The 15,463-nt window shown below is 41.6% G+C and overlaps 1 protein-coding gene across 4 annotated transcripts; it reads left to right on the forward strand.

Annotated features, from left to right (window-relative positions):
* The first annotated feature begins 2,377 nt into the window (after positions 1-2,377).
* Y-h (yellow-h) lies at positions 2,378-9,782 on the forward strand. Of its 4 annotated transcripts, none has more exons than XM_046610179.2 (6): positions 2,378-2,615; positions 4,614-4,830; positions 7,280-7,416; positions 7,637-7,792; positions 8,198-8,447; positions 8,545-9,782. In XM_046610179.2, exons 2-6 carry the CDS (start codon positions 4,623-4,625, stop codon positions 9,483-9,485), a joined length of 1,692 nt encoding a protein of 563 aa, XP_046466135.1. In that variant the 5' UTR covers positions 2,378-2,615; positions 4,614-4,622; the 3' UTR covers positions 9,486-9,782. The 4 variants fall into 4 exon arrangements, with proteins under 4 accessions (XP_046466135.1, XP_046466136.1, XP_046466137.1 ...); XM_046610180.2 differs by lacking the exon at positions 2,378-2,615 and adding an exon at positions 2,920-3,415; XM_046610181.1 differs by lacking the exons at positions 2,378-2,615; positions 4,614-4,830 and adding an exon at positions 6,762-6,896.
* Positions 9,783-15,463: the final 5,681 nt, after the last annotated feature.

Here is a 15,463-nt window from a genome sequence, read left to right on the forward strand (position 1 = left end):
TGATGATGAAAGCCTGGTGCTGCTTATCCTGCATGTACTTGAATCGAAAGGCCAAGATTGCAAAGAATCTTGGGTCAGTTATGCAATGAATTGTGAAATAGATCGGCAGAAATATTTCCAACAATAATAATAATAATCATATTATCGAACGAATCCAATTTTTAAAGGCTTACGCGCTTTAAAGACTAACGTACAAGTCGGCGGGCCCGTAATTTGGAACCGGAAAGAATTGCGAAAACGACGCGTTCAAAGCGAACAAGGCAGTGACGAATTTCAGCATCACCACCGAAAACTTTATCCTGAGGGATAAAGATCCCTATCTATATTTCAACCGATTGGCTTCTTATAAAGAGCATTTCTGATCTTTCAACGACCTGCCCTACAGCTTGGAAAACATTATATTCGACAACCTCAGTACGTTAACACCGATATTGTGCTTCCCAGTTAAGTTACCGCAGAAGAATTTTCCCAGAGAGGCACCTTGTTCCTTGGTTTTTGTTGTTGAGTAAGCTGCAGTTTGTCCCCACGTTACCCGAGCCTAAAATCTCCAAAGATCTAGATTTTACACTTAAATTAGCCGTAGTAGTCCGGCATCGGTTTTTATTCGAAAATCACCACCTCGTGAAGTTACAGGCCGTTGTATTTACACTGCAAAGTTTCTGGTCCGTTTACTTGTATTTTGCGGTCACGCGGCGGACGCGCTACCACAACAGGCAATCATGATATGCTATCCTCACCATTGTTGGTTTCGAAATACCATAATCGTATAACATCTGTTTAAAAGTGATCAAATCCATTCGAAACCATATCAAGCTCATGTTTTATGTTTATGTTTATTTTTTTTTTATTTTTTTGATCACCTGAACTTTACGTTTATAACAAAGCACTGAGCTTCATATCAAGCTCATGTTTTATGAGCTTGATATAAAGCTGAGTGCTTCGTTGTGAACATAAAGTTCAGGTGATCATTCTACTGAACCTCCATGCAAATGCACTCCAATCGTTTACACGAATTATTTTAAACCGATTCACAGATTATCTTATTTGCTCTTATTTGCTCAAGATAAGGAGACCCATAAATTTTCCCGTAGTCTCAAGGTGACAATAGATCTATACGACATATATCTAAAGAAGAGCTCTAGCTGACGACTAATCGCTTCCAGAAAATAATGCGTGGCACCCAAAACTTCGATTAAGTGAACGTGAGAATCCTGCTAGAGTTGCTCTTTGAAGTAGTGGAAGGATTAAATTTATACTGTACTTGACCAGTATAATCTCAGTGTAATAATCTGAGTCTATGGAATAATAATCAATTCACATGTTATCACCGTTATGTTAGTGCAAGCTTGTTTCTGGGTACGACCACGTATGCAGATATTGTGAAAACAAGAAAGAGGTTCGATTCAATTTTGTTTCTTCCCCTTCTTGTCCTTTCATTTTTGGCCACCCGGATTTCGCTGATGAATAGTTACTCCGTGCTCTAAATTTCGTATGGTCAAACATTCGTCGGATGGATGGCTTACGATTACGCTATAATTGGTTTCGCAACCCTGGACATTAATTCTTGCTCGCGATCCAAGGACTCATTTACTCGGAATCAGGTTTATAACTTGAGCCATCGGAAATGAAAGTATTGGTGCAAAATGCAACCTACCTTCGCTGCAGTAAGGTCACGATCTAGCTTAAGCTTTAATGTGATATTTAAATCATCCAGATGTGTCAGTTGCTCGTTGAGAACATCTCGTGATTCGAGCGCAAACTTTTTCTTTCCACGCTGTAACAATTTGGACAGTCGTAGATTCAAGCCGTAGATTATTTCAGTTCGTTTATATCATCGATATATCGACTGAAATCGATACCATGCATTGTTAAATTTTACGCAAGAACATCAAGTTTAAAATTGTTAATTTCCCATGAACGATATTTTGTCTTTCATGGCCAGTCTCAGTAAATAATTAATTCATGAAACAAGTTAGGTAAGTGGTAGAGATGCAGGCAAAATAGAACAAACAAGAGCAACAACAAAAAGTTCTGGATTAGATGACTGTTCTAAAATTGAATGGTCCACTGCACGAGTGGGCGGCTACTACTCGTTGCTTAACATACCTGATGGAACCTGGCTGATTATCTTGATTGGCGTTTCGAGTATCGACAGAGCCTGCAATGTTATGGCGCGTGCGATTGATCACAAGACTAATAAATATTCCGTACAAATTGGGTTCAGGTTGCAACCGAGGAGAGTGGAACCGGAATCAAATTTTCGTCATGGCAAAAGTTGATCTTGGAATTAGCACGAAGTAAACCTCGCCGCATTCGTGTGTAGGTAAGTATAAAAGCTTGGAATTGATTCGACGCAACGCAATCGATACTACGGATCGAAGTATGGCACGGGTGAATCAGTCACTTTAGATCAGTATAAGTGAAGTTTAATAAATTGCGAAAGCAAAAAATCCAGAAATTTTTAATTATAATTCTGTTATTGGAAGATTGAAAGGAATGTCGCTGATACTTCGACACTAATTCAAAGAACGACTTTTTAAAAATATTTAAATTGGATTTAAAAAAAAAACCATGTTTTGTGAAAGCTTTCCAGGGATTATGCGTCGCTGCTAAATGTAAGTACACGGATATTTTACATAATTTGCTAAAATGAGCTCTTTCAAAGGTCATTCACACTTTCTCTAGGTTACTAATTAGAGGCCTTAAGAGAAAGGAAAAATTTTAGGGTAGAGAGGGCGACAACACGCGTCTCTAAATTATGCAAGGTGCGTGTAAATTTCTCCGCTTCCCTGTGCGGATCCAGTTTAACGAATCGTTTCGGAATTGGGCTGTTGTTTCAATTTCTACAGTAGCCTGTAGACAAGAGGTAACCGGACTACAATAACAGTGCCGAGGCTTTCTCCAAGTGGGGCGGTCAGTCAGTCGGCTCTAGAGATTGATCTGTCCTTAAATGTTATAACGGGCCGACCGTATCGTAGTAGCAAAATAACTATAAGCCGGACTGACAGCTGCGCGGACGGTTCAAAGTATTCGGTGATCTTTGACGCGGCCGAGTTTGCTTTGTACCGGAGGGGGGCAAAACGAGCCGGAAGTGAATACGGAAAGAGCAGGTGCATCCGCGGATGAAAGTCTCAGGGTGAAATTTATCAGGAAGAAACATTAACACAAGCAGGGCCAGCTCAGAGAAGATTACGTTGTTTAATGAGCTCTCATGAGAAGTGAATAGAGTGATGAATTTGCTCGGCACGTAATATCACGCGAGCTAACAACAAGTTCGATAACGATCTCGCGGCTTTTCAACCAAAATAAAAACTCCACCTGCAGCGTGAGGATGCCACGTGAGAATAGGAGAAAAGAAATGCCGACTGACTCAACTCTGGAGGCTTTTACACCTTATACAGTCTGAATTACTGAGGTACTTGACCCTGTCTCGAGATTTTCTTACGACTGAAATGTCGACAAATAATTGGAACCAGAATTCTATAACATTTAAACTTATTAGTTATTTTGTTTCTCATGCTAATACGCTGATAATGATAACGTTATTAACACGCTGGTTACAAAAAATGATCAAGGTAGATAGCTGTAGTTGTAATTCGTACCTTGTACAACTTGTTCTGTCAACATATTTAACCACATAATTTAAGAGCAAATAGGTTTTTGTAAATCGGGAATTATAAAATATCAGTTGTTTCATTGAAAGAATGTGAAACATCAGTTGCACAGGCACAACTGTAGAAACTATGAATTCTAATATGCAAAAACCTTGCGCAATTATCTAAATGCTTAAATAATTATGTTAAAACTTCGTTTCATTTATTTTTATCATGAGCTATCCCTCTTTACTGCACAGGTTTCAGATAGTTCAAAACATTTAGAGAAATTTATCGTAAATACACAAGAGAAATGGCGATTTCGCATAAATCTTTTCACGACATTTAATCGGCGCCTAAAATCATCATCAACATCTTTTCTCCGACTAGAAAACAAACAAAAAAATATCAGCAAGTCCACTCTTGCGAATCACGCGTAGCTTGGAAAGTACCGTAACCGATCAGAAATCGACATAAATTAATACGATGCTTACATGACAGCATCGTTTTGCCATCCCTGATGATTGTACATTTATTTCACGTTCGACGATTTCTACACGAATGGCATAACGGTTAGTGAACTGACGTTGAACCCGAGTTGTTGGCACGTTGACATAAATTTATCTCATGACTCTAATGCGTGAAGATTAGCTGAAATGTTACTAAACATGGCTATGTCGTAAATTGCGAGAAACGAAAGCCTTGCGCAACTATGTATATTGATGCTGAGTTTTGCGACTGTTGCAAATATCTGAACATTTTCTATTGCGTGCACTGTTTGCGAACATTCCGTGCTCACACGCGACAGCTACGTAAGTAGATCGGTATAAAACAGGTGCGCGAGAAAACGAAGTAGCGAACGTAAATTACCATTGAAAGTGTACAAGAATTATTTGCCCGTCAAATATCGCTGTTACGTGTCGCATTTTTATGCTTCGTTTGTTCTTTTTTTTTTTTTGCCTACTCTTTTATACGTTATTGCACAGAGCTGAATGATCTTGTGAATGTTCTACTTTTAAGAAATGCAACATGACAAGGAAGGCCAAAAATACAGAACGAGATCTTGCCAGCACCGGTTGGATTTACAAATGGAGTCCAGGGGAGAATGCCAGATCTCCAGGCACCTATTTCCACGAACTGGACCAGGCAGCCTGGACCAACCCTGCTATCTTTAAATACCACGAAGAATTTTTGCAGAATAATAGAGGAAAGCTGAGAAATGCAAGCGGCAAGGGGAGTAAGTATCACACATCGACAAGCAGCAAAATTTTCGCAAAATTTTCCAGAGTCACACGTAAAAAAGTGTAATGTAGATTTTACATCTGTTGTGATGACTATATGAACATCACTTTTTCCGAGTCAAATCTACATGAATTGCGATATATCTAACCAAGCATATTGTAGCTCTTTTTATCAGATTTGTAAGTCTTGCCGCAATTGTTGTACATACATATTCACCACGGGAAATGTAAAATCCACAATATTTTTCTTTTCGTGCATCGGCGGTTTTCCGCATGCGATACAGAACGTGTTTCGTAATTTTCGAACGCATCCAAGAATTCATTATCGAAATAAATGCGAGGTGTGATGCGTTAGGAAAAACGGCGACAGGCACGCCTACCGACCGAATGGGCCATTCGATATCCAACGTAAATAATTGGCAGATTACGTAAATACGAATATTTTACTAGTAGGTAACTGTAGAAGTTGGAACTCGCAGTTATGAAAGCGACTCTTTGTTGCAACGTCCCGTACTTTTTACTGCAGACTGTACTTATTTATTACCCGACGTATTCACAACGACCATCACCCGGCGAGGCCGACCTTTTTCACACGCTGCCTGGGGTCGGGAAAAAAACCGATTAACGGCTGATCAGAATCCGCGAAGATTCTCAAAACTACTTACAACGGAAGTCTCCTCTCCTTCAGCGAACACGTTGTTTAAAGGCGTTGTACAGTATCACTGACGCGGAGCAAACGTAACGGCGACTAACTTTTGCGAAAATTGAACATCAGTGATCCGCGCGCATTATCCACGCTCGTTTATTCGCACAGCTATATAACATACAATTAATTAATGAATTGGACAGCGCAGTCTGCAGTTAGGGTTTTACATAATTTCTGACCCAATTGTGATATTATCTGGCTCCGGCGCTTTTTCAACGTTGATCAGCCGTATAAGTTGTCGATCTATTCACTTGAGCAACGGTTGGCAAATAAATGACAACTACATAACAGATAGCCGCACCAAAAAAGAGGATCCGCCAACGTCTGCAAGAAATTTATAAAAAGTTCCTCAGCTCGATTCTTTGCATTACAGACTTCCCAATATCTATACACAAGTTGATGAAATGCCTGACGTCTTCTCCTACCGTCGAAAAAAATGTTGCGCACAACTTTTTGGCCGCGACATAAAAAAAAAAAAAAATACGAACGTAAAAACCACCGAGCAATAAATTCTTTCAACTGATTTCTTTTGCAACACTAAAACGTCAAAAGTTGATTTAAGTACTCCATTCCGCTCGAGAAAGCACAAAATGTATCTTATAGACTGTGAAAGTGCACAAATGACAAATGACCATCTGCGGTTGGATTCAATGGTTTAGCTACACGGAAAGAAGAATAATTGTAGATGTTACATCTCCCGTGGTGAATATATGAACAGCACTTTTTTTGAGTTAAATCTAAAGCAATTGTAGCAAGATTGACAGTAAGAGAACTGACAGTAAGAGTTACAATATACTTGGGTCGATATACCGCAACTGATTTAGAATTGACTCCAAAAAGGTGCTGTTGATATATTCAACACGATAGTTGTAAAATCTACATTAAATTTTTTTTCCGCGTACGATAATTATCTTAATTGCGTTAATTAATGCTCACATGCAGTCTCGTTTGCATCGTGGACATGCGATTAATACCAACTGATTTGCGTTTTTTGCTAATTCGACTTGTGCAGTCTACAATGGAATCCTTGTGCTGCACTCGTGTTCCCATTCGAAATAATGGTCGATTTGCCTTTTACAAGTGAATCTAGGCCTCCTTCTGAGCGTACTCGTATCCAGACGCCTCGAGGCTGTTACATCACAGGGTTCTCACAGAGAGAAAGGTAGGGATTCTCTGGCTCTGATGGGGACGAGCGCCTCGAACGATATGCCAATACGATCTCACACTGCACCGTGTATCACCAGCGACATCCTCTCATACGCAAACCTTTTGCGGCGACGAACTCTCGCTTCGCAAGTGCCGCGTTTCCTGTTAAAGTGCGTTTCACGTGGTGATAAAACATCGATGAAAATAGTAGTAGGTTATTTTCATCGTCTATGCCTCGATTAAGCATTGAGTAACCGATCGCGATCACCCATACCATTTGGGAAAAAATTCACCTATAAAACAAACAACGAAAGAAAACATCGGTCGCTCGATGCGGCAGTTTTAAAAGAAAGATGCAACATTTACTGTATCGTAAAAAAGAAAGAGTGAATTGAGTTAAAAAGTCGATGAAAAAGAGCAGCTTTTTTCTCATCGCGTCGGAGTGATATCGGTGCTGTTCCGCGTGCGGTCAAATCGAGTCGTATTTGTTTTGTTGTGTGCCGTTAAATCCATTTCACGCTGATCTTCGCTCGTTCTGTGTAACAATTTAACGACTCGTACTTCGTTACAAAAATTCATTCGAATTTTCACAGGCATGGCCAACGTGATTCCATGGCTCATGTCGATGTCCCTGATCGGAGCCCAGAACTTCGGGAACTTGCCGGGGCCCGGAACCGTTTCCCAAGACCTACTACCTCCACCGAAAAGCCCAGGGTACTACAGTGCTCCGGTAAGCCCTTTGTCAGTTTGCAAGATCATTATTCTGGTTTCTTTGTCTCGTACATTTTTCAAGTAAGCGTCAAAGTTTGTGCTTAGCTCACACTTTTTCTCCTTGCACCCAACACGCAGTAAAATAAACGCTACAAATTATCGCCAACAGCGAGAACATCAAGTGACTTGACACAGAGGTGGAAGATTACACAAGTGAAAATGATCTTGGCTTGTTTCAGAATCACGTCAACACGGACGCTGTGTACCAAGTGCCAAGCCCCGCACTCAGAAGCATCATCAACGTCCAGACGGAGGAGTATAGTACTGCGCACAAATTCATTCCGCCAGAAAACAACGGATACAATGACGAGTACAGCGGACCAGCCATGGAGCAGGTGAAATTTCCTTTTTTTAATTATCAGAAAGAATCAGTGTCGAGCAGTATGTTGGTGGTCACGGTACCTAATTTATACTCATGCAAACCGGTTGTGATGATCCCGGAAGCACAGTACCGTGAGAATCTTCAAAGTCTGATGTACAGCGAACATGCGTTAGAACCGAGAAGCTGTCCGCTACATGAATTATGTTACTGCAGAATTCACCATTTTAAATGTCAGCTGAATACGGAGAAACAAAGAGCTCGTAATTTATAAGTATATAGCGAATCCCCAACTCTTTCTTAATTAGCTCCAGGCAATGTTTTCATAAAGATTGAAAGTGAAACTTTCGTTTTCTTCGCCAGTTTTCTACCCTCTACTATTCCCTCACTACGTCGTGAAATTTACTGATATCTTTGGCAGATTTACTCGTGGAGGACCGTCGATTTCGAGTTCGACAGCGAGTTGTCGAGGCAGCGTGCTATTGATGCTGGTCACTACGAGCTGGAAAATGCTCTGCCCCTGGGAATTGAGATATGGAAGGATAAAATATTCCTGACTCTACCAAGGTGGAAGAAAGGCATACCTGCCACCCTCGCCACCATTCCGCGATATTCAAGAGAGAAAAGCCCGAAACTGCGCCCGTACCCAAACTGGGCGTGGCACGACCCAGGTAGAGTTGGCGAAGAAAAAATGTTTAACACCAAAACATCAGCCCGTATTCGGTTAGGAATTGTTCGTAACAATACAAGAATGTAAATTTGTTGCAGAAAATTGCGCCGGATTAACGTCTGTCTTCCGGGTTCAAGTGGACCAATGCGATCGACTGTGGGTCTTGGATTCGGGGCAAACGGACATCATGTCGGATCCGCAGCAAGTCTGTCCCCCTGAATTATTCATTTTCGATTTAAAGACCGACAGGCTACTGAAAAAGTACACTTTGCCGAAGAAGTACGTAAAGCAAGATTCTCTGTATTCGAATCTCGCGGTAGACATCCGCGCCGGGGAGTGCGAGCACGCGTTCGCCTATCTCGCCGACGTTTGGCGATTCGGAATAGTCGTCTATGACCTCTTCAAGGACAAATCCTTCCGAATCGAGCACCACTTTTTCTTCCCGGACCCGCTGTCATCGAGATACGAACTTCACGGTCTGCACTTTCAATGGACCGACGGGATTTTCGGGCTCTCCCTGAGTCCAGTCGACGTGAATAACGACCGCACTCTCTTTTTTCATCCAATGTCAAGCTTCCGGGAATTCGCGGTCTCGACGTCGGTGCTCAGAGATGAGAAAACTGCGGAAGATAATCCGGAAATGTTCATCCCGATCGGTAAGCCGAGAGCGAAGTATTGCGGACACTCTTCAGGATCTGCTATGGATAGGAACGGCGTGATGTTCTTCAACATGGTGACGAGGGACTCCATCTGGTGCTGGGACTCCAGGAAGGAATACATACCACAGAATTTGGGAGTCATCGGGCAGAGCAACGTGTCCCTAGTATTCCCAAATGATATTAAAGTGGACCACGAACCGGATCAGAGCATGTGGGCGTTGTCGAACAAGCTTCCAATGTACTTGTACGGGAAACTCGACCCCCATGACATCAACTACAGACTGTTTCGGGCGAACGTAAAAGAAGCTATAAAAAATACCATCTGCGACCCCAACTACGTTGTACCGCCTTCGGAGCACAGCTACGATGAGACTTGCTGAGGAACCGGTTTCCTTTCCTGTTCTTTTAACAGGTACCATTAAAAGAACAGTTGAATACAAAAATGAGTACTACACTTTTGTGAATGCTATGTTATACCGATCAGTTCAGATGATGGACTAGGTTCAACCATTGGTGTGATGTATTTTAAAGAATATTCATTCCACCGAAAGGAATAAAACGATATACATCATTGCCTTGCACGATTACCGTGCCCATAATGTACATACTATGTAATTTTTTGTAAGCCAGTCAATTGTTTTATACGAAATATATTATAAATAAAGTGAGGCCTTTTTCAAATAAAAAAAAAATGGCGGGATTCCTTTTCCTCATCCGGTTGTCCATGTATTCATCAATTACTTACAGAACGAAATGTTTTCCTAAAGTTTACACAATGAATTGTACGAAACTCGACGCGACACGTAGCACTTATTTTTTTCATTTCTATTTCATAATTGTTAACGTGAATGCGAATTCAATTACAAATCTCAGTCCCGATATCCTTGCCCTGTGTCATATCTCTTTGCTCCCCTTATTGTTTTTCACTGGCCTGGGTATTGAGCTTTTCGTTGACACCGCATCTTTCTTTGGTTCAGCATCACACGTACTGCTACTCGTTGAGGCTAAAGCTGCATGACTACCATTTGTATCAGAACTAACAGCACTTGTTTGCTGTTTTAAACTCGTTTCAGCAGAGTCTTCATCAAACTGGGATTTCATCGATTCGCTCGACCGTTTATCAACAACTTCACTGGACTCTAGTAATAAATTTATGCTGCTCTCAAGCTGTTCGGGAAACTCTTCAAGGAATGTGTGATTGGAGATGGAAATTTCCCGGGAAACTAATTCGGACGTATCGGTGATATTTCGGTACGACAAACTTGCAAAACTGTCGTAGCTATGAAAATCTGAACCAGGTGAGTCGAGTTTCTCAAGGAAATTTGAGTACTTGACTTGCTCAATGTTATTACTTTTCACTAGATTTTCGTGAGACTGGATTTCATCGACTCCTGTATTTGAATGTTCTTTCCTGAAACTCTGCAAGTGCAAAAGCTTTACTGCGCTATCTAAATCCTTGGTTGGAATGACAACAAGCGGTGAGTCGATTCTGGATAAGTTTGATGTCCCTTTCAAGTATATTTCATCAGAAGAATTAAACGGCGGAATAGCATCCCGAGATCCTTCTCCAGGCGTATTTCGGTCAGATTCTGATGTTGTTTGAATCAGGGAATGAACATTGACGGTAAGGAGTTTTTTAAATAGATGCAACAGGTCTTTGAAGACTTCAACGTTGTACTCGGTTCCAATGGCCACATGTTTTAGGCTAATTCTAGACCTTGGCACTGGCATTTCAAACGGCACACTACCCGAACTTTCAGATGTTGATTCGACTGATCCCCTGAAGTGACCAATGAGTTCATCAATAGGCGTATCATCAGACCTGTCCAAAATATTCACGATCTTCTTCTGGCACTCTTCTTTCATTCGGTTTCGTGTTTGAATCTCTGCTTCCGGATCGCAGTCATTCAACCGAGAGTCGATCCAAGAGTCAATCATCGTAGGACCAGAAACCGAAATGAAACTTCCAATCTTCGAATCAGTTACAGAAGAAGTCTGAGGTTCGACTCGGCTAAATTGGTGGCTCAAAATTTGCTGCATCACGTCGTTCAACTTATCTTCAATCCTCGTAGCGTAAATTGGTGACATACGATTGAGTTCACTTTTGGTGGGGAGAGTTTTCGTAACCAATACATGCGATTTTTCATCTCGCCATCCATTTTTCGTACTTTCATCAGCACCAATCACATCCAGCAGAATTGACTCTGCACGTAAAGGTGCTTCTGGTTCAACCACAACTAATGAACTAGACATTTCCGAAGATTGTTGAGTTTCGATCATCTCATTTCGACATGAATACCTTCTCGAATCGCTATTGAGAGGCAGCAAGTTGTTCATCAAATCCAAAGCATTTTCTGATAAAATTGTTTCTCCAATAGGATTTTGAGATGCACTAGTCAAGCAAATTTGTCTAGGGACGTCAGTGACGTGCGAGTGTTGGGTCATTTCAGATGAGGAAAGAATGCCAGGAGTCATCAGCGGATCAGAAAAAACATCAGGCTGTTCACTATCGCATGACAAACTTTGGCTGACCGCCGATCCAACTGAACTGGGCGTGGGAGGACGTGAAACGGTTAAATTTCCATCACTGTCGGAGTCCATCAGATAACCCGAAGATAGTCCTGTACCTCTCTGAGGTACGTATCTCGCGCTAAAAAAATCCAAATTTTTCTCTGCGATCAGCTTATCTACTTTGACCACTCTTCTAGAAGGCTCGGGGATAGCCACAACTTTTCTTGCCCGACTTTTCCGTTTACTTCTGGCTAGCTGGAGTCTCGTAGACAACGGAATCATCCGATCCCAACTCGAAAAACGGTTTACCTGGTGCTTCGTCTCTTTCTGGGAACTTCTCGACCTTGATACAGGGTCTTGAGTAGCTTGGAGGTCACCGATACCTGGTAGAGTATCAGATCCTTCTTCAAGATTGCCAGAAATTTCATTTGTGCAGTGTTTATCTTTTCTTTGCACGTCAGAATTGTTCAATTGTTGTGATGACTTAATGCCGGAAGATGTCGACTGTCCAGGCTCACTGGATGAGAAAATCCCCGAGGAATATTCAGTAATCATAGCATAATTCACAACAATTTTCATGAGATTATGCAACTTTTGTAACTCGCTGTTATCTGGAAACCGCAAATCTGTTACCGAGGAAACTTTACCCTCTATATCAACCGGCGTTTCGCACTTTTCAATTTGATCTTCACGGCTATTTCCATGAACATGAAACTGTTCTAAAACAGTGTTCATTTTCTTAATCACACTTTCTGCAGACTCAACATCTCTCAACACTTTTACTCTTCTAAGCAACTCAGAGGGCATTGGTGGTAGAATTGATGTTTCTGTTTCCAAAATATTTGACAGAAGTTTCTTTCCCTCATTGTCAAACAATTCATCAATTTTCTCAGTGGAAGAGACTCTGCATTCTGGATTATTTTCGGTATCAATAACCACTTGACAACTTGAACCATATTTTATCTCCTCTCGATCCTCTGTTCGACCTAAATCACTAGTCTCCGTTGAAGTTTCTGCTTTTAATTGTTGATATTTTGGCGCGTCTGATATCCTTGGCACTGTCATTGCTTGCTCTGGTGAAATTTGATTTTGATCAACAGAATGATGACGAGTACTGTCAGCCGGTGTTTTTTCTGACTCTCGGCAGTCATCACTCACGTTGATAATTTTCCCAGCAATATTTTTGATTAACTGTAAATTGGTGATCATTTGTAAAACTGTTATAAATTCCGAGCCCCGCAAATTCCCGAATAGATCCTCATCGAAGTTATCACGAATCTGCAAATTTGGATCCTCACTGCGAGTAAACATTTTAGAGTTAGGAAGTTGGTCAAAAATCTTCACTATTACGTTCTGCATTTCTTTCCCCCCAGAATTGAAGTGGTTCAGAATACGTTGGCAAGACGTAACGTCAACCTGAAACGGTGATTCCCCGTTGACATCAAACGACCTGAGTCTGAACGAGGTTCCCTGGATTGTGTCAGGAGATTGATGGATGATATCCCTCAGAGCCAATCCTACTCGTTCGCGACTTCTTCTCGGTGTAGATCCTATGCGTCGTTCCGAATCGTGTCGCTTTGAAAAAGTCGGCAACGTTTTAGGTGTCGGTAAGCCCTTGAATATGCTCAACGAGGATGTCTGTTCCTCATGAACTGCGTGCATTCCAAGATCGGCTGATAAATTAAACCCCAAAAATTGTCTGGAAGATGATCTCCGCTCCAGTGGGCAGAGCGGATCGACCAGATTATAAAGATCTACATCAGGGATTTCCGGTATCTCGATTTCTGTTGCTGGTTGACTGATGAATTCGTCTCTATACCCCCTCAACGCTGCTGCTTTCACAATTTCCCCCATAGTGAGATTAACGTTATTGAATATTGGATAAAATTCATTTGTTCTTTCGCCCAGATGAAATCCTCTCTCAGAGCTTTCGCTATGGGCGAAAGCACTCTGTAGCATTTTTTCTGTAGTCTCATACACAATATCTTGCTGTTCTAAACTACGATCCCTTATCACGATCGTGTCGTTCAACTCGTTTCGTTCTCGTTGAGAGATTTCGTTGTTATTTAACCACCCGCATGACCAGTCGATATTCTTTATGGCTTCTCTAACGTTCTCCGGTATGTTTTTCTCCCCCAACTGTACGTAGTACTCGTCCTCAATTCGACGTGGGATTTCTTCAGGGGTTGTCGAAACGTCGACCATCGGTGACCGAGATTCATCGGGTATCGAAATCTCCGAAGACCCAGTAGTAGAGGTATCAGTGCCTCGTTTTGGGAAGAACGTCTTTATCGTTGTAATTGACACGTCCTTACTAGTCGTAGGTTTGTCATCGATGTGTCGTTCAAAAAAATAAACTTCGATCTCTTGAGCTCTGAAGTTTGCTTTTGCGGTAGTTCTATCCAAATCCCGTCCTTTTTGTGAGCCCTCGATTCTTCTGCACGATTTTGAACTGACATCAGACTCATTTCCTCCTCTGTCAGATTTACTGTACTTCGAATGCTGCTTCCTCGCTGCTTTATCCTGAATTTTAACCTTCTGCGACTCTGACTTCAGTCGTCCACTACCGCTGTACATTTCGACGAACTCTTTCGTCGCGCACTTTCTGTGCAGAGAAGAGGGATCGATTGGTTTCGACCGCGTGAACCTTGCATAAGCATTATCAATTTTCCACATCAATTCTTTCTCGGGAGTTTCAATTTCAGGTACCGAAGGGACGTACAGGATTTGGTTGGCGTGACTCCGACGAGTAGCAGTGGGTGAAACTGAAGGTTCTGCATCATCTCGATCTGAACAAGAAATCGCCGTTGGCTGCTTCGAAAACAGTAAACCAGTCCGTGAATCGTGGGAATCATCTTGTCGATGTCCAATTTTGGGTCTTTCATGCTGCTTACGAGCATCCATTTCTCTCTTATATTTCACGATGGTTTTTTCGTTGTAAGCTTTGAGTGCTTCGATAGCTTTCACTTCCCACTCTCTGGAAGATTTTCGAATTTTACTAGACCCCAATGAACTGGGCGGGGATCGCGTATCCATCCAGTCTCTACAACGGCTGCCCTTTTGAGAAGATTTTTCACCAGCCACGGATTCATTCTCTGGAGCAGAAAGAACAATGCTTTTATCAATTTCTATTAATTTTTGTGAATCCGAAATTGAGTGAACTGCAACACTTGGCTTGTTAAATTCGGGCAAACGATTTATCCGTGATTCGGACTTTTTTTTTGTCATTGTAGGTGAAATTTTCGAAGAGCAAGGAAATTTTTCGTTGAATTTCGTCGGGTTCGTTGGACCAGAAGAGACACTCTCATCTCCCAGCAATGACAAACTGTAGATTTTTTCATCTGAGTTTTCCCACTGAATCTTGAGAGACATTCTCGAAATAGCTGGTGGTTTATGATCATGATGACCCTGCGGCAGAGTGGCCGATTTTATGATTTCTTCTTCTAAGTTTTCTTCAAGCTCTGTTGTTGGATTGTGAAACATGTTAGAATGTCTCGGAAAGCTTGATATTAAGTATGAGTCAGCGGAGACATCTTGATGAGATGGAATCGGTGACTCCTTTTTTGAAATGGTTGTAGAGTCAAAGCTTTCAATACCTGAGATGGGCATCTTTTCGAAAACGTGACTCACATTTAGAGCTAGAATATCAGCGTTGATCCCAAAGCTGACTGAACTCTGTGCTGAAAATGCATGTTTCCCCGCCGCAGAGGAATGAGAAAACTTGTCAATAATTCGAGAGCCATCTTCACGCTCGGAGATCATTGTTTCGCAGCGATGATCACTTTGCCGATTGACTTTATCCTTGTTGTGTTCACAACTCCATCGAAGTCTCCAGTCAATTTCTTTC

Source organism: Neodiprion pinetum, chromosome 2, assembly GCF_021155775.2.
Source record: "Neodiprion pinetum isolate iyNeoPine1 chromosome 2, iyNeoPine1.2, whole genome shotgun sequence".
Classification (NCBI taxonomy): domain Eukaryota; kingdom Metazoa; phylum Arthropoda; class Insecta; order Hymenoptera; family Diprionidae; genus Neodiprion; species Neodiprion pinetum.

What these genes read in the sequence shown, in the direction of transcription:
- Y-h (XM_046610179.2), top strand. Translation starts at nt 4,623, where the DNA reads ATGACAAGGAAGGCCAAAAATACAGAACGAGATCTTGCCAGCACCGGT. An exon ending in AAATGCAAGCGGCAAGGGGA is followed by an intron (nt 4,831 to 7,279) that starts GTAAGTATCACA and finishes GAATTTTCACAG; the next exon opens with GCATGGCCAACGTGATTCCA. An exon ending in GCGGACCAGCCATGGAGCAG is followed by an intron (nt 7,793 to 8,197) that starts GTGAAATTTCCT and finishes TATCTTTGGCAG; the next exon opens with ATTTACTCGTGGAGGACCGT.